General features: G+C 56.0%; 1 protein-coding gene across 4 annotated transcripts; it reads right to left on the bottom strand.

Annotated features, from left to right (window-relative positions):
* Window positions 1-11,882: 11,882 nt before the first annotated feature.
* Window positions 11,883-18,482, bottom strand: LOC131589758 (steroid 21-hydroxylase-like). 4 transcript variants are annotated; one of them, XM_058859544.1, is made up of 10 exons: window positions 18,227-18,482; window positions 17,845-17,934; window positions 17,128-17,279; window positions 16,571-16,666; window positions 16,200-16,307; window positions 15,603-15,689; window positions 15,055-15,240; window positions 14,035-14,195; window positions 13,111-13,214; window positions 11,883-12,539 (listed from the first exon to the last, which is right to left on the bottom strand). In XM_058859544.1, the coding sequence occupies exons 1-10, from the start codon at window positions 18,441-18,443 to the stop codon at window positions 12,292-12,294; spliced, it is 1,449 nt and encodes a 482-aa protein (XP_058715527.1). In that variant the 5' UTR covers window positions 18,444-18,482; the 3' UTR covers window positions 11,883-12,291. The 4 variants fall into 4 exon arrangements, with proteins under 4 accessions (XP_058715527.1, XP_058715529.1, XP_058715528.1 ...); XM_058859546.1 differs by lacking the exon at window positions 15,055-15,240; XM_058859545.1 differs by lacking the exon at window positions 16,571-16,666.
* Between the last annotated feature and the right edge of the window lie 4,973 nt (window positions 18,483-23,455).

Below are 23,455 nucleotides of genomic sequence, written 5' to 3'. Positions count from 1 at the left end.
CAAGATGAGCCGGGTGAGAATGAAGGCGAGCTGATGAAGCTCGCAGAACCCGGGAGGAAGAAGATGCTGATGGAATGACAAACTCCAGCAACTGCCAAGACGGATGCCCGAGAATCTGAGGGCCACAGTCCCCTACCTATCTCTGCGTTTCTTCAAGACCTAAGCCGCAGCAATGGATCCTCGCGGCGCACGGCTGTCGACACAGCTCGGAACGAGACCTCTAAAAGACATCCGATCGGATGCTTTTCAAGAGAAACGCGATTCCAAGACCTCTGAGAGCTCCAGAGGCAAAGCTTCGATGGTGTCGGGCTGAGGAGCCCAGAGATCAGAGATGCGAGGAGTGATGCCGGGGTTTCTGGTAAGCCCCCAGAAGAGATAAGGCAAGGCACGTACAACACGAGAGGCACAAAAGACACAGAAGGCACGATGGACAAGTGATGGGACACGCCCCGGGACTGCTCTGTCCTGCGCACCTCAGCACTGTGAACAAATGTGAGGCTCTCCCTTCACGTGGCCTAAGGGGCCACAGCCTGGACCTCCCCGTCCCCAAAGCTGACTCCATAATCCCAGGTCACGCTTTCATCCCCTCTGCAATTCATAGCCTTCGACTTAGCTCTCAGATGCCCGGCAGGGTGGATCCACATGGAGCACCAAGGAAGGCCGCCTCGCCATCTGGGAAGTTCCTGCCATCGCCAGGCTGCCGTCTCTCGGTCAGCTACAATAAATAAAACAGAAAATCAGCAGCTGATCTTTGCAGGGCATCAGCCAAAACCCGACAATTCCGCTACTCACGGTCTCCTGCGAACAGCTGCGTCCTGAGGCCGCGCGCTTCGGCCGCGCCGGGAGCCGGACGCCGTCGTCACAGGGCGCGCCTGAGTTAAGAGAAGACAAAGTGATGCGGCATTGCTGAAACTCAAAGGGACCCTCGCTCCTCCTCCCAACATCCCCAACTCACGGCAACCCCTCGGCCCCTTCCTGAAGGCCACCCACACGGCCCCTTTACGTGGAAATGGCCAAGGCTTCATCAGACGGTCCCGTAACGCTTCCGTAGGGCTCACGGCAGAGGCAAAGCAGGCATGCTGGCCGGTTGGCGAGGGGATCTCAGCGAAATGTGACTGGACCGCCTAAAGCACGCAAACAAGAAGGGACGCTTGGCATTGGCAGCAGAAACTGAGAGCCCAGCAAGAACAACTGCTTCCCTCCACTGGTCAATGCTCACCTTGCCCACTTCGCCTTGACTGCTGCCAGCTGGCTCTACTTCCTAAGAATAAAGACAAAGAGGAGACCTGTCACACAGTGACCGGTTCCAGTTGCCCTGCAAAGACAAACATTGACTTACCTTCTCGCGGGAACCCCCTTACCCTGGATGGGGCGCTCTGCCACCGATTTCATCCGTCCGCATCTGAAAGAAAGCTGAGACAAAAGTCAAAGTGCTGCAGGGTAACTTTACAGCTCCACACATCTTGTGTCAATCTAGGAATACCCTCTAGACTCCAACTACACCCTACATGACAAATTTCAAATGACAGGGGCCTGGGACTTGGCCTTTTACACCTACACCCAGGCTGGGCAGCAGGACAGAGCAGCTCCGGGACAACTACACCCAGACACCCGTGACACACAAGACAACAGACGAGGGGACACAACGGGGAGACAAAACTCTGAGCCACAAGAATGGCCGCAAGGACCGAGAGAACGCGGAACAAGATGAGCCGGGTGAGAATGAAGGCGAGCTGATGAAGCTCGCAGAACCCGGGAGGAAGAAGATGCTGATGGAATGACAAACTCCAGCAACTGCCAAGACGGATGCCCGAGAATCTGAGGGCCACAGCCCCCTACCTATCTCTGCGTTTCTTCAAGACCTAAGCCGCAGCAATGGATCCTCGCGGCGCACGGCTGTTGACACAGCTCGGAACAAGACCTCTAAAAGACATCCGATCGGATGCTTTTAAAAGAGAGACGCGATTCCGAGGCCTCTGAGGGCTCCCGAGGCAAAGCTTCGATGGTGTCGGGCTGAGGAGCCCAGAGATCAGAGATGCGAGGAATGATGCCGGGGTTTCTGGTAAGCCCCCAGAAGAGATAAGGCGAGGCACGTACAACACGAGAGGCACAAAAGACACAGAAGGCACGATGGACAAGTGATGGGACACGCCCCGGGACTGCTCTGTCCTGCGCACCTCAGCACTGTGAACAAAAGTGAGGCTCTCCCTTCATGTGGCCTAAGGGGCCACAGCCTGGACCTCCCCGTCCCCAAAGCTGACTCAAAAATCCCAGGTCACGAGTCCCAACCCGGCACCCCGCTTTTAGCCCCTCTGCAATTTGTAGCCTTTGACTCAGCTCTCGGATGCCCGGCGGGGAGGATCCACACGAGGACGCCCAGGAAGGCCGCTGCGCTATCCGGGAAGTTCCTGCCATTGCCAGGATGTCGTCTCCTGGTCAGCTACAATCTAGAAGACCAAATATCAATGCAGGATCTTCGTGGCACATCTGTGAAAACCCAGCACTTACCTTCTCTAGAGAACGTCCAGGTTCATGGGCTGCACACTTCACCCCACAGGGAGGCAGAGGCTTGCTTCACAGCAGTATTGGCTGACACAGCCAAATTACCACCACCTCAAGGAGGGGAGGAAGACTCTCCAGTCAGTGAGGGACAGGGAGCCCAGGGTACCCCAAGGATGGAAACCCCAGCTTATATGACAGCAGTAGGCCCTAGCACGCACTATCTCTTCCTGGCTGGCCCTAGCACCAGGGGTACTGCCGGCAGCTCTCAGGGGTTCTGGCACTCTGCTGCTTTAGGGTTCCTGCCTGCAGCTGCCTCAAGGAAACGGGAGTGTTGTTAGGGCTGCTGTTTAGGGTTTGAATAGTCCTGTACTCTACCTTATATCGAAACCTGTACCCTTTTTATTTTCACTGTTTGTCTCCAGCCCTCGAGCCCTCGACCTCTGAAGCCCTCCCTCAGCCTCTCTGTGTCACTGCCAAGCTCCCGCACTGAACCCTACAAACTTAGTTAGAACCCTACGCTTGCAACCGGGGATGCTCCTTATCCATAGGCCCCAAGAGATGTCCGTTAGCCCGGACCAGGCAATCCACAGTTGCTCCCTACCCTACCTAAGTTTGGCCCTGAGACAGGGCAGAGGCTGACAGAGCCGAACTCTTTGCGGAGGCTAGGCACGAAGCCCTGCCAACCGCCGCCGCGAGGAGGGGTGGGAGCAATCCCCGGCTGCGGAGGGACCGAGAGCCCAGGGTGGGGCGGGGCGGGAAACCCCCTGTTTCCCCAACCCTACGGATCGTCCCCCCACTATCTCCTGGCTGACCCTAGCACCAGGGGTACTGTCTGCAGTACCAGGGGTTCTGGCACTCTGCTGCTTTAGGGTTCCTGCCTGCAGCTGCCTCACTGAAACGGGAGCGCTGTTAGGGCTGCTGTTTAGAGCTAACCCAACTCTAAACTCTAACCCAACTCTAAACTCTAACCCAACTCTAAACTCTAACCCAACTCTAAACTCTAACCCAACTCTAAACTCTAACCCAACTCTAAACTCTAACCCAACTCTAAACTCTAACCCAACTCTAAACTCTAACCCAACTCTAAACTCTAACCCAACTCTAAACTCTAACCCAACTCTAAACTCTAACCCAACCAGGGGTGGGGTACACCTGAACTCCACCTTACCCATACCCCTTCTTTTCACTGTTTGCTCAGCCTTTTTTTTTTTCATGGAATTCTTGTGACAGATGGAGGGCACCGGGGAGGGACTGCCAAGGTGAAATCAAAAGGGAAAAGGAGAAAGATCACCCCTGCAAATCCACACTGGCTCAGCTGTTCAGGTGCTGCTTCCTGGCAAAAAGCTTTGTCCGTCACCACCTCCTTTAAGCAGTGCTCCACATCCAAGTGCATCCAGGTGCTCCCCCAGACCCTATGAGATGCTCTCACCGTCACTCCATGAGATGCCACTGGGAGCCCACCAGAAACTCCTCTCCTCCAGCAGATCCATGCCAATGTTGTTTTGCCACTTGTATTTGGCCCTGTAAAAACAGCAAAATTGTTGCCCTCCGTCAGGTACGTGTTGTTAGACACAGATTTTTCCATAGCCATCTTTTCAAGAACGGGGAGCCATCCCTGCTTGATTGCTAAATTAACAGTAAATTCTGGAAAACCTAAATGAGAAAAAAAAAATCTAAGACAGCGCGGAGCTAATACGGAAACCTTTACATCATTAAACTAGTATGTTTTGAAATAAAGTGAATTCTTCCAGGCTTACTACAAAAATCACATTCCTAAAAACAAAATAACCAAAAAACAAACAGCATCAAGTTCCCACCAATATCATCAATAAAATCACAATACCTCCACCAACCAAGGGAAAAAAACCTTAACCTAGAAAAAATCCGAACCCCCTCAAAAAGATTCAACACTGAAACACAACTCATCCTAACACTTCAACTAACAATACTAAAATAAATTTTCAAAACAAATATTCCCTCTATGCACACCACCGATACCACATAAAACAAATAAAGTACTCTCATCACAGCACCCCCGAATCAAAAACCCAAATTGCCCTAAAATCTTTAAAATAATCACAAATTAACCCCAAAATAAAAACTTTAATCTCACTAACAAAAAAAAAAAAAAAAGAAAACAACCCAAAACAGGTAACACAAACAAAACCAACACTGTACAACCAACTACCAGCAAAAAAAGATGCTATGCTCTGTCATTAACAGTTCTTATCACATCAGCAAAGTTAAATGTAAATAAAAAGCAACCCTACTGAACTCCACACAACAAATCACACCAACTATTCAAAAATAATCAGACCAACACACTGAACTCAAAACCATTCAACTAACCCTAAACATTAGTTAAAAAACCCCAAAGCTCTACATTTATAGTACTACATAAATACTCACCAATACTCTATAAAAAAATGTAATAGCTAATTGAAAACATAAAAAAACCAATCTAAGCTACTAAAAAATTAAAAAACATCACCCCCAAAAATATACCTATAAAAATCCACCATATATATGCCTGTGTCCCCAGAAATGAAACTAAGAAACACCACAACCGAAAGAAATCCAAACTTATCATCAACACCTAAACCAAAAAGCACATTAAATAAATAGAACATATACATTATTATACACCAACTACAAACAAAATAAAATTCTACCATCAACTACTAAAAATCACCTTAAAACCACTCAATAAAAAACTTTCAAAAATTGAAAACTGCATGTAACAAAAGCCACCTAATTAACACCCAAAACTCAGCTAACCAAACAAACCCTACCCAATCTGAACCCCTACATAGAATAAACAAAACCCACTAATCGATATCAAAATCTATTTTAATTCATTCTACCTAAAATACAAACAAACCCATTCATAAAATCATCTTTATTCAAAAACCAAAATTTCACTTAGTATACAACACAAAAAAAATGAAACAACATACTGTGTACCACCAAAAAAATCTAATATTGAATAAAAACCACATATAAATGCCTCTACTTACTAAATATTACTACCACTATTTATATTTACCTGTATCTGTATAAAAGCGTATCTAAAATTAAAAAACATTAATTTGACCATTAATCCAAAGATACACAATAAAAAAAATGTTCTAAAATTATATTATATTATATCCCCATCATCTGCTTTATGCCCAAACATAAATTCTATAACTTTAAAACTAAAAAAGAAAAAATTCTTTGAACATACAATCTATATACAGTACTAATACAGCCTCACCCAAGTTCTCTCTCAACTCTATTGTTTAACACAACAAAAAATCCATTTTTTACTTTTTAAAAATAACTTCTCATTGATTAGTGAATACAAAATAATTGCCAGAACCGTAACAACTTCTTCTAAAACTATTCAACTTTACTCCGATCCAAAAACCCAGGCTACCACCACAACACCCCACGGCTCAAAAAGATCCACGCCACAGCCCAACTCCAAAAACATCCAAACCACACGTGCAGAAAAACCCTTCTAAATCCCCTGAGCTTTTCTCCACAACAAAAAAAAATATCTAACGTTATTCATCCTTTTTTTCCTCTTACCTACGCCCTACGTATTAAAATAAACATTTTTTTTCACTTTTCCTCAAAAAAAATTCCTTTAAAATCAATTAAAAAACGGACTGAAACCTCCCCTCTATTAAGAAACACATTCACTTTAAAACATTTCCTCCCAATGGGTCTCTGACCTTTCCAAGGTTTGGACCCCGTTCCAGTGCACCAGAACCAAATCAACCTGCTCTGGCTCTGGAAACATCAGCGACACCAAACCCAGAGCACGAAGCACCTCGCCGTTCCTACCCCGCTGTCCCTCGGCCCTGCTCTCTCGCGTCCTACGCTGCAGAGCGCTGGGAGCCAGGTTCACCCCCGAGAATTGTCGCATCCATTTCCTCAGACATTCCAGCTTCCACGGGGATATTGCGGGGACCCCCTGCATTCCATTCCCTAGTACAGCAGCAAGACAAAGTTCTCCCCCAGCCCGCGTCTCCAGAAAATCGGCTTAAACAAACCCCGAGGCTTGAGAAATACGGTCTGCCCAAAAAGCCCTACTCTGCATCCAGAGGAAATGAACATCACAAACAGATTCATGCACACCAGATGCACGGGACGCTGTCAGCTTGGACCTGCAGTTAACTCGGCAATGGAAAAACCTGAGCTCGAAGCCCTCGCGTGAAGGTGCAAAAGGTATTGGACACAGTTTCTAGAAAGCGTCACATCGTTATTTAAAGGCGTGGCTCGGTTAAAGAGCAACACCGACAAAGCCCCGAGACAAAAAGGCCGGGAAGGTCGTGCTTTTCCCCCTCCCCTCCTCCCAGCGGCTTTTGCCAGCGCACTCTGAAGCTGATAAGCCACAAGTGTGCCCCAGCGGCCCTCGCCGGGACTCGCTCCCGGGCTGGCGCCGCTCCAGGCGCGGGGGGACCGGGGGAGCCACGGGAGCCCCGGCAGCGGCGGCACTCGGCACCCGGGGGCGGCCCCGCGGTCCCGGCCGCGGACGGAGCGCGGCTCCCGGCAGGAAAGCGGCTCCTCCGGCGGGCGGGGGCGGCCCCGGCCCCGGGAGAGCCCGGCCCGCCCAGCGGCACCGGGACCGGCCCGAAGGGACCCCGGCGGTGCCCGAGCCCCGCGCCCGGAGCGGGCGGGACGGACACAGCTCCGCGCCGCGGCTCCCGCCTGCCGGCCCGGCAGAGCTCGCCTCGCCTCCACACGGCTCTGTCGCTCCCCGGCAAGATGAAATCAAAAAGGAAAAGGAGAAAAGTCCCCCCTGCGAACCCGCACTGGCTCACCTGCTCAGATGCTGCTTCCAGATACAAAGGTTTGTCCCTCGGCACCTCCTTTAAGCAATGCTCCATGTCCAAGTGCATCCAGCTGTTCTCCCAGACCCTATGAGATGCTCCTGGTATCGTTCTATGAGACACCCCCGGGGAGCCCACCATAAACCCCTCTTCTCCAACTACTCCGTGCCCAAGTGAACTGAGGGAAACCCTCCCCCTAAAACAGCCCCGGGCAGGACCCACCCGCTCCTCATCAACCTCACTGCTCACACCTGGGGCTGCTCTGAGCCCTGATCATCCTCACAGTTCAGTTTGTGCTGTTGCCATCCTACGGGTGAGGGCAGGGGCAGAAGGAACTTGTTGCTCATTCCCTGGACAGCTCATTGTCTGCACCTGACACACGGGGGCACCAGGCTTTCCTTGCTATGGATGAGGACACCTCTCCTCCTCCATGTGCCCAAGGCTGAAAATGGAATTCCACCTCCACAATTCCATGTGTTTGAGTTTCATAATTCCCAATGTAATTCCCCATGGATCACAAGCCATCACCTCTAATTTTTCCTCTAGAATCACTGCTGACTTGCCTTTCTGTGGAAGTGTTTGACACATCAATGCAGAGTTCAGGGGCTTGTTTATGGCTTATCCTGACGAGCACAAAGGAAATCCAAACACCCAGAATTACAGGGAAGTAGGGATAAAGTTTATAAATACTCCTCTTCCCTGCAACTCCCTGGCAACCTCCCATTGACCTTTTACTCTTAACCTCTGAATTTTGACCTTTGACTCTTGACTTCTGCTCTTTGAAGTTTGATTCCCTGATAATTGACCTTGGACCACACAACCTTGGAAAATTAACCCGTAACATTGGACCTTGGACCCTTTACTCTTGATCTTTGAACCCTGACTATTCACATGTGACCCTTGAAGTTTGAATCCCTGACTTTTCACTTTAACCACTGACCCCTGAGCTTTTGCCCTTGACCTCAGCCCTTTGACCCTGCCCCAACATCAATATCACTGACCTCCAGTGATTTCAGCATATGAATGCTACCATAGTTATCTCACCCAGCAGTGTCAATCCCACTATCAGTCTCTATCCCAGCCCCACAGTGATTATAGCTCCAGTCCTAGTGACCCCTTCCCTGTCCCAGTGATTTCAGCTCGTCTCACAAGCTTTATTTCACTGCAAGCTCTCTTCTTCCAGCTCCAGATGTGTGTTTCTCCAACTCTGCTGGTTGAAACTTCCCCAGGTTCAAGGAGCAGGATCTTCCTCTTTTCTCCAGCTCTGCAACATTTCAGCTCTCCCCCTACAGTCTCTGAGCCCACCCCAGAGTCAATATCCCTGTCCCAGTGATTTCAGCTCTTGACCCACAAGGTTTATTTCACTGCAAGCTCTCTTCTGCAAGCTCTCTTCTTCCAGCTCCCTGCTCCGCTTCCTTTTCCCCTGCTCCGCTAGGTGAAGCTGCTCCAGGTTGAGACAAAAGGGTCTTTGTTTTGGTTCCAGCTCTGAGGTTTCACCTCCAGGCCAAGAAATGCCACTCTAACCCCATCCCAACCCCAAAGCAATCTTTACTGTATTTGCAGCCCATCCCATTGTGTACCATTCTATGGTTGCTTCCCACATCTACAGTCACTGTCCCCTCAGAACAGCGTTTGCAGCTGCAGCACTGCAGTCCCCACCCCGGCCCCAGTGATTTCAGCTTCAGTCCCACAAGCTTTATTTGACTGCCGGCTCTTGTGCTGCGCTTCTGGCTCCACATCTTCCCAGCAGTGCCACATCATGCTGCTTTCTGGCTCTCCAGGCAGGATCTCTGTTTTAGCTCTAGCTCTCTGTGGTGTGAGCTTAGCTCTTGAATCCACATTCCAGCCCCAACCTGACCATCCTTACTGCAGGAACAGCTCTGCAAGGCCCTATCCCAGCCCTTACATTGATTTCAGCTCCAGCCACGCAGTTCGCATCCCGGCTCCATATTCCTTATCCCAGCCCCACAACAGTTTCACCCTAAATCCTACCATATTTGTGTCTCCTCCAGCTCTGCTTCCTCAGTTCCAGCTCCTCAGCTTCCCACTGCCGGTGGCTAAAAGCTGCTCCTGCTTCTCACTGCAGCCCAGGGCTGTTGATAAGGCCACAAATCAGTTATCATCATCACATCAATGTCTCTAGGAATTGTCCTACCCACCCTAATGGGAGCCCAACTTTGGGGCCACTTGAGGCCTCAAGCCCAACAGGTACCTTCCCCCTCCCCGTGGGTCTCAGCCCAGCACTTGCCCAAAGGCCCCCTCACCTCCCCCAGACAGCACCAGGAGCTGGGAATAGCCATTGGGCCCCTGCTCCCCCATCCCAAAAGGTGCCCTTGGGCTGGTTCTCGGGCCCTGGAGCCCTCCCAGCCCCCAGAGCCTCAGCCTCTGCTTGGTACCAGTGGGCAGGGGCTGCTAAGCCCCCAGGCACCTCCTGCAGGCCCTGAGCTGCAGCTCCATCCCCTTCCCCCATGGCATTTATCTAGCTCCAGCCTCAGTATTTCCATTGCCCCACATTGCTTTAGGCCTGACTCCAGTGCCAAGGTCTTTAGTCCACACCCTGGGGCTTTATGTCTCCACTGGCCCCACAACTGGTGTTTCAGCCCCAGCCCCACAGTCTTTACTGAATTAACATCAGCTATCCAGCAAAAAAGCCCCTAAAGTAATTAAGAAATAAAATTTAATAATTATTTATCAATAATATTTAATTAATAGATTAATAAATCTAAACAGAAAAATATATCTTATTAAAAGTAATGATCATTAATAATAATAATTTTATTATTTTAATAAAACGAGCAAAACAAAATAATGCAATAAAGAAAATCTTTATGATTTTAAATAAAAGCAAAATACAATAATAAAATCGCAAAAAACCCAGCTTTGTTCCCGATATTTTAAACATTATCTTCAATCCAGAAACTACGAAACAGCTCCTATCCGTCTCGCAGAAGCAGCAGCCCCTGTGCCACTCCAGACCCCGCACCCGCCTCCGGCCGCCCGAACAGCCCAGGGCGTGGCGGAAAGAACTGGCCACGACCGGCCCCGCCGCCCCAGGACACCGTTGGCCCCCAGATGCTGGCCCCGGCAGATGCGGGCGTCGCGCCCGAGCTCACCGGCGATCCCCGGATCGGCAGCCGCAGCTCCCGCCGCCGCTCGCAGCCTCACCGCCCAACTAACGCCCGCACCCCTCCAGCGCACGCTGTTTGTGCCCCAGGGCTGACCAGCACAGCCGATCACAGCCCGAGGCAGCGCCGGGCCCGCCGATCTCAGCCCGCCCGTTCCCGCCGCGCTCGCCTCTGCGACCCCCCGCTGTCCCCTCAGGCCCCGCTCCCGCGATCCCGCCCGCTCCCCGCCTTCTCCCCGTTTCCCTGGGAGAAACAATGGCCGGGACCTGAACGGGGAGCCCCCGCCCACCTTTCCTGGGACCCAACAGCACCTGCCGGGGCTGCGGCAGCACGGCTCCGCCGGATCCCAAAGCGACAGCGGCCGCAGCGGCGCCTCAGCAGAACAGGGGAGCGGGGCCGGGCTGCCTGAGGCGCCGGGCCGCGACTGAGCGAGCTGAGATTGGCGGGACCGCGCCCGGATTCAAAGGGCGGCTGTGATTGGCCAGAGCGGAGCAAGGCAGGCCGGGATTGGCGGAAGCTTTGAGGCTGCGGCCCATGGGAGCTCAGCACCCTCGGGACTCATCCTGCACCCTCGGGACGGTGCTCAGCACCCTCGGGATGGTGCTCAGCACCCTCGGGACGGTACTCAGCACCCTCGGGACTCATCCTGCACCCTCGGGACGGTGCTCAGCACCCTCGGGATAGTGCTCAGCACCCTCGGCACTCATCCTGCACCCTCGGCACTCATCCTGCACCCTCGGGACGGTGCTGAGTACCCTCGGGATGGTGCTGAGCACCCTCGGGACGCATCCAGCACCTTCTGGAAGGCGCTCAGCACCCTCGGGATGCATCCAGCACCTTCTGGAAGGCGCTCAGAACCCTCGGGACGCATCCAGCACCTTCTGGAAGGCGCTCAGCACCTTCGGGACGCATCCAGCACCTTCTGGAAGGCGCTCAGCACCCTCGGGACGCATCCAGCACCTTCTGGAAGGCGCTCAGCACCTTCTGGAAGGCGCTCAGCACCCTCGGGACGCATCCAACACCTTCTGGAAGGCGCTCAGCACCCTCGGATGGATCCAGCACCTTCTGGTAGATCCTCAGGACCCACAGGGCGATCTAGAACCTCAGTACCGCTCAGTACCCGGCAGGATAGTCTAGAACCCCCGCGGGTGATATAGAACCTGAGCACCGCGCAAGATAGTCCCGCGTGAGGCACACGCTGCTGTGTCTCGCAGGGCTGGGACCCCAACCTGGACCCCAGCCTCTCCGGGGAGGGGCTCTGCGGAGTGGAGAGCTGGAGATCAGCCAGGCCGATATCCCCTAATGCTGTCCCGAGGGCTGCGGCTGTGGTGGGTGCCGTGTGGCCACTCAGGGTGTGGGAAGGGCTGGGCTTCGGGGGTTCCGGAGGTTTTGTGGGGGTCCCAGAAAGAGACGGAACTTCCGGGATGGGGTCAAAAGTATAAATTTTATTGGGAGGAGGAAAATGGGGCCCTCCCACACTGCATTGACCCTGGCATCTGGGGTGTTGAATGGGGCCACCTGGGGGTCAGGCAGGGACAAGGCAGGGTCAGGTGTGGTTAGTAAGGGTCAGGTGAGTTGGGATGGAGTCACGCAGCGTTCAAGCAGGGCTAGATGGGGTTAGCTAGGGTCATAGCTGGAGTCATAGCCAGTGTCAAAGTGAGGCATAGGGCTGGCAAGGGTGAGGCCGAGGTCAGGTGGGGTCAGTCAGGGAGTCAAGGTCAGCCAGGTTCAGGCAGTGTCACACAGAGTCAGGTGAAGTCAGGTGTGTTCAGGAAGGGTCAGAAAAAGTCAAGTGAATCATAGAGTGTTCAGGAAAAGTAATAAAGTGGCCAGTTGGAGTCAGGTCAGGGTGAGCCCGAGGGCTGGCAAGGCACCATGCGCAGGCGAAAGGGGGGGCAGCGCAACACCGTACCCGGCGACCCCCTCAGCCCCGGCAGTCCCCCCGGGCCCGGCTCCAGACGGAATTCCCGCAGGATCAGCCCCAGGAACACGAAGAGCTCCGCCCGCGCCAGACCCTCCCCCGGGCACGAGCGCGCCCCGCAGCCGAACGGCAGCAGCGACCGCGAGGGGGCGCCCGGGGCCAGGAACCGCTCTGGAGGGAGACGGATCGGGTTTGAGGGGGCTCCGCGGGGATGGGGGAGACCCACAGGCTTTCGAGGGGAGCTGGGACGATGGGTGGGCCGACAAGTTTAGAGGGAACCTGGGGGTTCCCCAGGTTGGACCCCGGGTTTCAGAAAAGAGACATGGGGGTTTGGGGTGACCCAGGGGCTTGGAGGCACCCTGAGGCTCGAGGGTGACCCCAGGGCGTCAGAGGGGATTCACATGTCTGGGGAGGGTTCAGACACCTGAGGGGGATCTCAAGGGTTTGGTGGGAGGTAAATAGAGGCGAGGAACAGAGGGACCCGCAGGTTTTGGGCGGTACCCAGATAAATGGGGGGGGGGGGGGGGGGGCGATGGGGATGGTGGGAAGAACCGCAGGTTTGGGGGAGGGGGTATGGGTTTGGGCTGATTCAGCCATCAGGGGGGCACTCATGACGCCAAGGTGTTCCCAGGATACCCAGGAGTCAGGGGAACCCCCATGATTGGTGAAATCCAGTTTGATGTTTGAGGAGACCCCAGGAGTTTGGCGGGGGGGACCTGTGAGTGCAGGCATACCCACATACCGGGCAGGAAGACCTCAGGGTGCTGCCAGATGTCAGGGTCCTGTTGGGCTGCCAGCAGGTTGGGGACCAACACGGTGCCAGCCACCACGGGGAGCCCCCCAAGACTGGAAGGGGACAGGGGGCACTGAGATGGACTGGGGTCTGCTGGGGACTACTGAAAGATGCATGGGACCTACTGAGGCCATACAGGGGCTTTCTGGGGGCTACTAGGTATTACCGGATGTTTGTTTGTGTCTACACGGTCCATACTCGGATCCGGTAGCTACTACTGGGAGTTACTGAGTATCTGTTGGAGTATACTGGGCCCATACTGGGGCTCTCTGGTATTTACTGGGTGCCTGCTGAGGTCTACTGGGGCCATACTGGAGTCTACTGGGGCTCACTGGGAACTGCTGGAGCCATAGTGAGCTTTTCTGGGGGCTACTGGATGTCTACTGGGGTTTAATGGGGCCACGCTGGGACTTACTGGGATATCCTGGGAACTCCTGCTGGGATCTTCTGGGCTTTGCTGGGGCCTACTGGGACTATTGTGGGGTCTCCTAGGATCTACTGGGTGTTGGTTAGTCTTGCTGGGATGTTCTGGGGTCAGCTGAGGCCTATTGGGTCCTACAGGGACTTACTGGGCCATACCGGTCTACTGGGGTCTACTGCAGCCCTACTTCTACCGGGACCTCCTGGGATTTACCAGCACCTATCGGTATACTGGAGTCTTACTGGGGCCATACTGGGACCTGATGGGTCTTAGTGGGACTCACTGGGGTCTAATGGGCTCTGCTGGGTTCTTGTGGACCCTACTGGTGATATCAAGTGGTCCTTTACTGGTCTGTAATGGCTCCTCTCAGCTCCCCCTGACCCAGACTGGTTCATTGCAGCTCCTCCCAGCATCCCTCCCCCACACTAGCCTGTGCTGGTTTGTCTCGGCACCTGGTATGGCGCAGGGCGCAGTGGGGCAGCGCCAGAGGTGCAGGGGGCCGCAGCCGCAGAGTCTCGCTGACGGTGGCCTGAAGAAGGGGCAGGCGCCCCATGTCCCCCGGCCCAGGGGGTCCATGTGCACCCTCCAACTCTGCCCGCAGCCGTGCCTGCAGCTGCACAGGTAGAGCACAAGTGTGCCATGTCTGTCATGGGCTGTCAGAGGAGAGGGGCATCCCGGGGGGCACACAGTGGCAATGGGGTGACAGAGGGACTGCCTAGAACCCCATACCCTCCTGAACTCACGAACCTGGCCCTGGGACCCCAGACCATCCCCAAACCTGGCCCTCTCCCTTGGGGAACCCCTTAAACACCCAGATTCCTCCCAACCCCCCAGACTGCTCTGGGATCCACCAACCCCCTAAAAAACATGCTCCTCCCTCCTCCTTGAGGACACCCCTGAGCCCCCAGACATATCTCTTGAGACCCTCTATCCCCAGACCCTGAGCCACCTCTCTGTGGAAACCCCAAATCAAGGAGCCATGTGGGGACACAGACACAGCTCTGGTATGTCTGTGACATCCGTGTGGCATCTCGGGACAGGGTGGGCGCACACTAGTGGCCACAGGAGATGCACGGGACACGGGTGGGGGATATGGGACCCTCTTGGGGAACGTATGTGAGGACCCGACTCCCTTCCACGAACGTGCACAGGGACTTGGACGTGGCCCTGACATGCATGTGGCACCTCAGGGTGGTGCAAGGGCATGGTGTCAGCCATGGGGAGGAGTACATGTGGGACATGTAGGACACAGGTGGGGATATGGGACCCCCAGGGACACACGTGGAGCCTTGGGACTGTACACATGGTGCCCACGCATGTCATCTGGCGGCAGGGCAGTAGGAAGCCCATGGAGAAGGGAACATGAGGGACATACAGAACACACACAGGATGTGGGTGGGGATATGGGACCAATGGGGACACACAGGACCTGCCAGTGCTGCATGGAAGACATGGAGGGACATGCATTTCACCTCAGGGCGATGCAGCAAGAAGGCTACAGCCCAGCCCAGAGCAGCCGCCGTGGTCTCAGTGCCCCCAATGAACAGGTCGACCAGCGCCATGTGCAGCCGGGGGGGGCTCAGGGGGCCACCCCGTGCCCCAGAATTATGCCCCAGCAGCGCCCCCAAAACTGTGTCCGGGGGAGGGGAGGGGCACGCCTGGCAAAGGGATGACACATGTTGGGGGGGGTTCTCCTGATCCCCAGCTGCCCCCAAACACGGGAGTCCCTTCCAAACCCCCAAGTCCCCCCAAACCCCCGGTTCCTCCCCCAACCCCACATCCCCTCCAGACCCTCGGGTCTTCCTGTCTCCTTGGGTCCCCCCAAACCTCTGTTTCCCCCAAAATCTGTAGGTCCCCTCGTGCCTCTGGGTACCCCCCCAAAACTCCTGGTTTCCACCCAGAACCCGGCTCCTTCCAGACCCCCAGGTATTTTCCAAACCCCCGGGTCTCCCCTGACCCTCTGCTCCCACCAGACCGCTCCGAATCCCTGGCTGCCCCCCAGCTCCCCAGGCCTCCCCACCTGGTGCCGCTGGATCTGGGCCTCCACGAAGGTGTCACGGTGCTGGACAAGCTGCAGCAGCTTCTGCAATCCTGGGTTGGGCAGGGCCTGGGCATAGGGACTCCATAGGGACCCTCAACCCCCAAAGAACGCCTGACCTCAGAGAGACACCCCCTCCCCCAGAGACACCGTGTAAGTCTCCTGAGCCCCAGAGAAACCCTATGGCTGCTCCCCTGGGCCATACAGACCACTCCAATGTCCTATAGACACCCTCAGCTCCATAGAGACATTTTACCTCATATGGACCACCCTAGCCCTATAGAGCCCCCACCACTGCCCCTCCCAGGCCCACAAAGCTGCCCAACACCATATAGACCCTGTAACACTTCCCCTAGCCCTATACAGACACTATAACCCCTGGCATATCCCTCCCATGGGCCACATAAGCCCCCTGAGACTCATAGCCCCTCCCAGGGCCCTACAGCCCTCCCACGGGCCCACAGCCCCCCTGTAGCCCCCTCAGTTCCCTCACTGCCCCTATAAGGCTCTAGAGCCCTGGGCTCCATAGACCCTCATGCAGCAAAAAGGCCACAGCCCCATAGGACCTGCCAGCCTTACCCGCAGCAGGGGCAGCAGATCAAGCGCCCGTACGCTGCTGCGCCCCCAAACCTGCAGCAGCTCCCCCAAGCAGCGGGAGAAGGCCCGGAGCTCCCCTGGAGGGGGCACCTGGAGGAGGACACACCTGTGAACTGTCCAGTACTCGAGTTCTCTCACAAGCCCCAGAAGACACCCAATTTCAGACACTCTGGTCCCCTCAAACTCCCGTGTGCCCCCAAACCCCTGCCACCCACCCACAAATTGCTCAGTTCCCCCAAACAGCTAGACACCCCCTCCACAATCTCCTGGGTCCGCCCCAAACCCCTGGGCCCCCATAAAAGCTGGGGTCCTCCCCCAAACCCCTCCATCCTGGGGCCCCCCCAAATCCCCACCAGGTCCCCAAAGAGGAGGCGTGCGATGGTGCTGCAGGTATGGAAGGTGAACACCTCAAAGGGGTCCACAGGGGCCTCCCCATGGGAACGCAGCTCCTGGGGGAAAGAGGAGGGTTAAGGGGAGCCCTGGGGGAGCTAAAGGGGGAGTCTAAGGGTAGTTTAGGGGGGATCACAGGAGAGAAGTGGGGAACTCTAAGGGAGTTCTGGGGATTCACAGGGATAATGCCCTTCTGAGGTGCAGAGGGTGAGATTTGGGTGGGTCTGTTTTGGGGGACAGGGAGTGTGGTGTGCGTGCAGGGTTGGGGATCAGGTTTGGGATGCAGAGAGTGGGGGTTAAGTGCAGGGGACATGGTTTGGGGGAGCAGTTTTCAGACGCAAGGGGCATGGCTAAGGTGTATGGGTGGGGTTTGGGTGAAGGGAATGGGGTTTAAGGTATCGGTTTTGGGGTGCAGGGGGCAGGGTTTTCCTGGTCAATATTATTGCAAGGAGAATCAGTTTTGGGGGTGTCAGGGTTGCAGGGGGATCACTTTGGGAAGAAGTCAGTTTAAGGGTCTCACCTCACACAACTCCTGGCCCTGCAGCCAAAGGAGGGGCCCGAGACGTCCCCCAGCCTGTGCCAGTGCCCCCCGCACTGCTCCTCGCTGCCGCCGCCAGCCAGGGCAGGGGCCTCCCAGTGCCAGGTCCCGGCCCCCCCGTGACACCAGCGACCCTGGCGTTGGGCAGGGGGAGTCAGGGACCCCCAGAAATCCCCCCTCAGCCCCTATAGGGACCCGCCTCCATCACACCAGGGGTGTTCTGCAGGGCCCCTCTAGCTCATAAAGCCTCCTTTAAACCCATAGCCACCTCCTAAATAAGACCCCCCCTAATTCCACCAGGAACCCTGGAGGCTGAAGGGTGTGTCTGGTGGAGCAGAGACCTCCAGAGACTGCCCTAGCCCCTATAAGCAACCCACACCTCCAGAAGTGCCACCACCCCCTCCCAGTAGCCATATCCCCAACCACATAGTGATGCCCTCCAAATCCCATAACAAACCCTTCAATCTCATAGGGACCCCCTCAAACCCTATAGGGACTCTCTATCCCATAGCCCCTCCTCCCCAAGCCCTTAGAGACACCCTAAGCCCCACAGGGAACCCCACAAATCCCACAGCGACTCACTACAAATTCCCCAAAGGGCTTCCCTACCACGCACTCCATAGTGACTCCCCAAACCCCCACAGGAACCCTTCCTACCCCACCCCTCCATAGCCCACCCGGCCTCCCCTGCCCCCATACCCAGATAACTGGTGGGGCGGCCCAGCCAGTCCCCCCAGTGCCGGACCAGCGCCTCACGGATGGTCCCCACCGAGCTCGGCACCAGCACGTCTGGAGGGAAGAGGAGGAGCTGAAGAGGGACACAAAACTGGGGGGTCCCAAACCAAGTGGTGAATCCTGGGGTGGGGTTTTGGGTGGAGCGTCGGGAGGTTAGGGCCTCAGGAAAGATCTGGGGGGTTTGAGGAGAGGTCTGAAGTTTGGGGAGGTCCCAACGGCAGGGGGAAAGGGCAGGGTTGGAGGTTCGGAGAGTCCCTAAGGGCCGGGGAGAGGGAGGTCTGGGGGGGAATCTCGAGCCCCAGGGCAGATTCGGGGCACGTCCGTTTTCGGGCGCCCCGCCACTCACCGCGGTCCCCCAAGCGCAGGCGCAGCACGGGCCCGTGCCGCCGCGCCAGGCGGCTCAGGTGCAGCGCCCCCTGCGGGTGCAAGAGGTGCAGCGCCCCCCAGCGCGGGCCGCGCCCATCGTCCCGCCGCAGCAGCGCCGCCAGCGACAGTGACGACAGCGACAGCAGCAGCGACAGCAACAGCAGCAGCAGCAACAGCAGCAGCGCCGCAGCCGCCATGGCCCGCCGGGGGTGGCTGTAGAGCCCCTATATTGGGAACCCCCGAAACCACGCCCTATGGAGCTCAAGTCCTGCCCCTTGCAGGTCGTGCACGCACAACCCACCACGACAGCCACTACACCTCCCCGCCCCCGGCAAGTATAAAAGTGGACCCTAGGCGCCGCCCCGCAAAACCGACACCCCTAAAACCCCACCCCTTGAAGCTCGCCCCCTTTCAAAGGGGACTCAAAGCCCTGGCTCTCATTAAGCCCTGCCCGTCACCGACCGCTCGGCTGTTATAAAGGGGAACGCTGCCCCCCGCCCCTGCAGGCAGCCCTCCATCCTCTATAAAAGGGACCCGTAGGCCCTGCCCCTAGAATCCCTGCCTCCTGATGCATTGATTCCTCCCATAAAGCAAACTCCTAATCCCTAGCCCCTCAAAATGACCCCACCACTATAAAAGCGGCCCCTTAGGCCCTGCCCCTCAAACACCACCTTATAAAAGGGACATTTTAAGCTCCGCCCCCTCGAGGCCTGGTCTGCAGTAATGGGTTCACCCCTGAACTCTTTCCATCAACTTCCCGGATGCACCCACTCGTTCTCCCCTGAGCCCCCTGTGGTTGCCCCTGACTGAAATTTCCCCAGAACCAGCCACCCTGGGGGGGCCTCACCCCACAAATCCTCCCCTCACCAGGTGTCCCCCATCCCAATCCCCACAGCCCTCCCACCCCCCGGTAAGTCCCCGCACCCAGAGCCTCCTCGGTGGGTGCCTGTCCCCAGTTTCCCTCACTCTGGCAGTAGCATTTGAGGATCAGAGACATTTATTGGGTTCCAGCAGCAGTGAGGGAGGTCCCCAATAGAGTATGAATCCTAGAGATGTCCCCTTGGGGGTGATGTCCCTCCAGTGAGTAGGTCCTGGGACAATTATAGGTGGGGACCCACAATGATCTGAGGTGTGCTGAAGTCAGGAAGGGGAGCCCCACCCTGGGATGTGTCACTGGGGGAATTTTTGGGGACTCCAGAGGTGGGGGTCCAATGGTGGGGGTACCCCAGGAGAGTTATTGCAGAAGGGGGTCCCAGGTGGGGGATGTCTCAACGTGGGGATCCCTCAGGGTCCCAAATAAGATTAGGGATGTGAAGATGTCAGGAGGAGGGCCCCCAGGGTGGTGGTCCCTGTGGGAGAGTGCCAAGGGTTGAGTCATGGTGTGGAGATCCTGGGGGTGTCCCCCACCAGATGGTCCCCCTCTAGAACCCCTGCAGGTGTTGGGCTTGTTGCAGGTCCTTGGGGAACAAGATGAAGCAGCGGGCAGTGAGCGCAGGTATGTGTTCTCCATCACCTGCACTATGAAGCCCCTCAGCAACCCCCTTAATATGTAACATAAACCAGGCAATTGAGGATACCGCTATCATAAAGTCACCCCAGGACACTCCTTCACGGCATCTCCCAGGGGCAGCAACCCCCTAAACACACTCTTAGGGCACAGGGCCCTTTCAAATCCAACCACAGGCAGCTCAAACACCCTGTGCCCCTAGTAGTGGGGAGTGCGCTCCAATATCAAGTGACCCTCCCCTGATACCCTGACAGACCTCCCACTGGGGGAAGGGGCCCTCTCATGGCACTTCCCAGTAGCCCCCCACAGCCCCAACTATGTCCCCTTAGCATCCATAGAGATCCTCCTAGACCCCCCCGAATCCCCCAGAGACACGCCCAGAACCCATAGGATCTGCCACAGCCCCTCTGGACACCCCCCACCTCACTCCTCCCAGTACCCACAGCTCCCCTCCAAGTGCCCATAGAACCCTCTCTCAACTCCATAGGAGGATCCCCCTTGGATCACCCTTGGCCCCCCTGGCCCTCACCTCCTAAAGCACCAGCAGGGCAATACCAATAGTAAGGGAGCCCCTGGGCGAAGAGCAAGCAAAGTTCCTGTGCCTGTGACAGGGGAAGGTAGAGTGGGATGTAGGGGGACATGGGGAATGTTGGGAGCATAGGGGGACATGGAGACGCGGTGACATGCTGGGACACGTGGGGCCATGGAAACGTGAGTGGGATATGGGGGACGCGGAGACATCAGGGGTCACGGAAGGCACGGGAGTGGGAATGATATGGGGGGGGCATAGGGGATGTGGAGGGGGGCTGTGGGAGACATTAGGATACGGGAAGACATGGGGACAGCCTGGGGAGACCTTGGAGACATGCTGGGGACATGGGAACATCCTGCTTGTTACCCTAGGGACACTGTGGGGACACCCCAGGGACAGGGACACACTGGACGGGGACACCTTGGGGACACCCCACGTAGGGGGACAAGGGCTGACATCTTGGGGATATCCTGGGCATGGAGACTTGGAGGGCACCGCCCTGGGGACATCCACGGTGGTGAAAGGAACACAGTGACACCCTGGGGGCATGGAGAAAACCCTCTAGGGACACCCTAATGTGACAGGGAGATAGTGCCACCACAGCAGAAGGGGCACAGGGGACATCCAGTCTGGGAGGCATCTGGGGGATGGGTGGACACAAGGACATCAGGAGGCACACAAGGACACTGAGGGAGGACAAGGCCACCACGTGGTGGGGGAAGGGCAAGGACATGGTGGGGCTGGAACAGTGTTGAGGTGGAGCTTTGTGTAGGGGTGGTCCCAGACGGTTCCAGGGAGTGCTTAGGGGGGGTCCCGGGGTGTATTTGGGTGGTCCCACTGGTTTCTCAGCAGACGTTTGTGCGTCTCAGGGTGGATTTGGGGGATCCAGAGGGTGGTGAAGAACCCCAAGGGGTCCTGGGGGGTGTCTGGTGGATTTGGGGCATGTAATGGGGGTTGGAAGGTCCCAAGGGGAGCGGAGTTCCCAGTCACTCTGGGGTATATTAGGGTGGATTTAGGGGGTCTCAAGGGGGTTGGACAGTTCCAGAGAATGTTTGTGGGGATTCTGAGGGTAGAATTTGCTGTTCCAGGGTGGATTGGGGGAGGGCAGTCTGGAGGGGCTTGGAGGGTCCAAGGGGTGTTTGGGAGGAGTCCTGGGATGGAGAGGTTTCCAGGTTATATTTGGGGGCTGCCAGAGAGGTCCCAGGGAGTAGAGGGTGTCTGGGGGGGATCTTGTAAGTGAATTTGAGGGCTCGGGATGTCTTTGAGCAGATTTGGAGTATCCCAGGGATTGTCTGTGAGGATCCCGGGGTTGATTTGGGGGGGTGCAGGGTGGATTTGGGGAGTCGGGGGGGGGGGGGGGGGGTGAGGGGGATTTGGGGTTTCCAGGGTTGATTCGGAGGGACCCTGGGTAGATTTGGGGGACCTGGCAGGATGACAGGGGTTGGAGTAGGATCCTGATGGATGTTGAGGTTACCAAGATGGATTTGAGGGACTCGTGAGGGGCAGTTGGAGGGTACCAAGGCATCCCTGGCGGGTTGGGGAGATTCAAGGGAATCCTGGGGAACACCGGGAGTCCTGGGGTGGATTTGGAAGGGTCCAGATCCAAAGGAGTTCTTTTGGAGGGTTCCCAGAATGGATTTGGGAGTCCCTGGGGAACTCCCCTGAGGAGTTCTTTGAAGATCTGTGTAGTCCCAGGGGAGTTTGTGAGTCCCTGGGGGATATTGAGAGAATTCCAGGGTGGGGGGAGAGGGAAAGAAAGGCAGGTGTCATAACCCACCAGTCAGGGGTGCAATGCTCATTGTAAATTTTCAGCAGGCTGAACCAAGACCCCAGACATGTGTCAAGGAGTCAGCCTCATGATGCAGTTACTCACAGACCCAAAGCTCAATGCATATGAGCCACGTGGAGGAACATTATACAGAGCATTATACCGTTGTCATTTCCCAGTTCATTGGCAGTGATGGTCTGGAGAGACAGAGGGGCATTGAAGGTGAAGTGGCTCACCTGTTACAGGAGTACAATCTCTTTTCCTCCCTTGTACTGGCTGTGAAGAAACTGTCCTGGGAGTCCCAGCAATTCAGCATCCCAGCATTCCAGAGGAATGTCCTGCCCCCACCCATATAGACCAGACTCTCAGCTATCAGCAGGCATTCCTTCTTCCTCAAGGTAGGCTGGAGAAGGTGCAAACTATTCTGACACCAGCAACCATCCCTTGCGCCTGAACAGCTGAGCTGCTTGCCCCAGCACCTCTAAGAGCTGGGCCATGAACCAACAGTCATTACCTGTGCCTGGAAAACCAGTCCATCTCCCACAGAGCACTAGGGAACTGGCCCGTCCTAGCCCTAGGTAGGCACCTAACACGTCTGCCTCCACCCCTCAACCAGATGTGCCCTGCGGGACCAGCTCAGAGCCCTTCAGTCCCCTTGTTTTGAGGCATCACCAAAAGGCCCACACCCGCCCCCCCCCCCCCCCCTCTACTCTGCGGTCCAGGGGCACCCGACCTTGGTGGCTCCCGGAGAGGGTGGGGGGGATGGGGCAGAAGCTGCTGCAAGCTTCATCTTCCCCTTGGACCCTGCGGGCTGCACTGCCAGCACTGTGGGGCCACCTCACTGACACGACGGTCTCATCCCAGGCAAAGACCACATGTGGGTTGTGGTGGTGCAGCTCTAAGCACAGGGGATGGGAGTTTAGCATCCTTCAGGTACTGCAGGTACAATGCAAAAGGGGGCAAGGGGCCAGACCTTGCCTTGCTGGACCCACAGGGTCCTAAAGTTTTCTTCCATCCAGGCGCCTTTAAACTGGAACCCCTGGAATCACCCTGGAGCTGGGCACCCAGCCTTGAACTGGGCATACCAATCACTCCATTCCCAACTGGAACTGCGGCAAACCCAGAATTTTAAGAGCTGGCACCCCCAAGCTGGGACAGCACCCCCCCAACAGGGACCACTGGGACATCTGTAAGAACCACCTTCAAACTAAGAAACAACTGGGATCCTCATCTTCCCAGGACAGCCCACACCAGCTCTGCCTGGTGTCACCTGTTGAAACAGACCCACAAAGCAACTCAAGGTGGATATCACTGCTCCTCCCATACTTATACTGTACTTAAAAAGTACAGGGCAGTGGGTAAAGGAACAGAACCCTTCCCCAGCTGAAGCACTGAGGACCCC

The sequence above is a fragment of the Poecile atricapillus genome, chromosome 29 (genome assembly GCF_030490865.1).
Source record: "Poecile atricapillus isolate bPoeAtr1 chromosome 29, bPoeAtr1.hap1, whole genome shotgun sequence".
Lineage (NCBI taxonomy): Eukaryota > Metazoa > Chordata > Aves > Passeriformes > Paridae > Poecile > Poecile atricapillus.
This window is presented reverse-complemented; position numbering and strand designations above follow the sequence as displayed.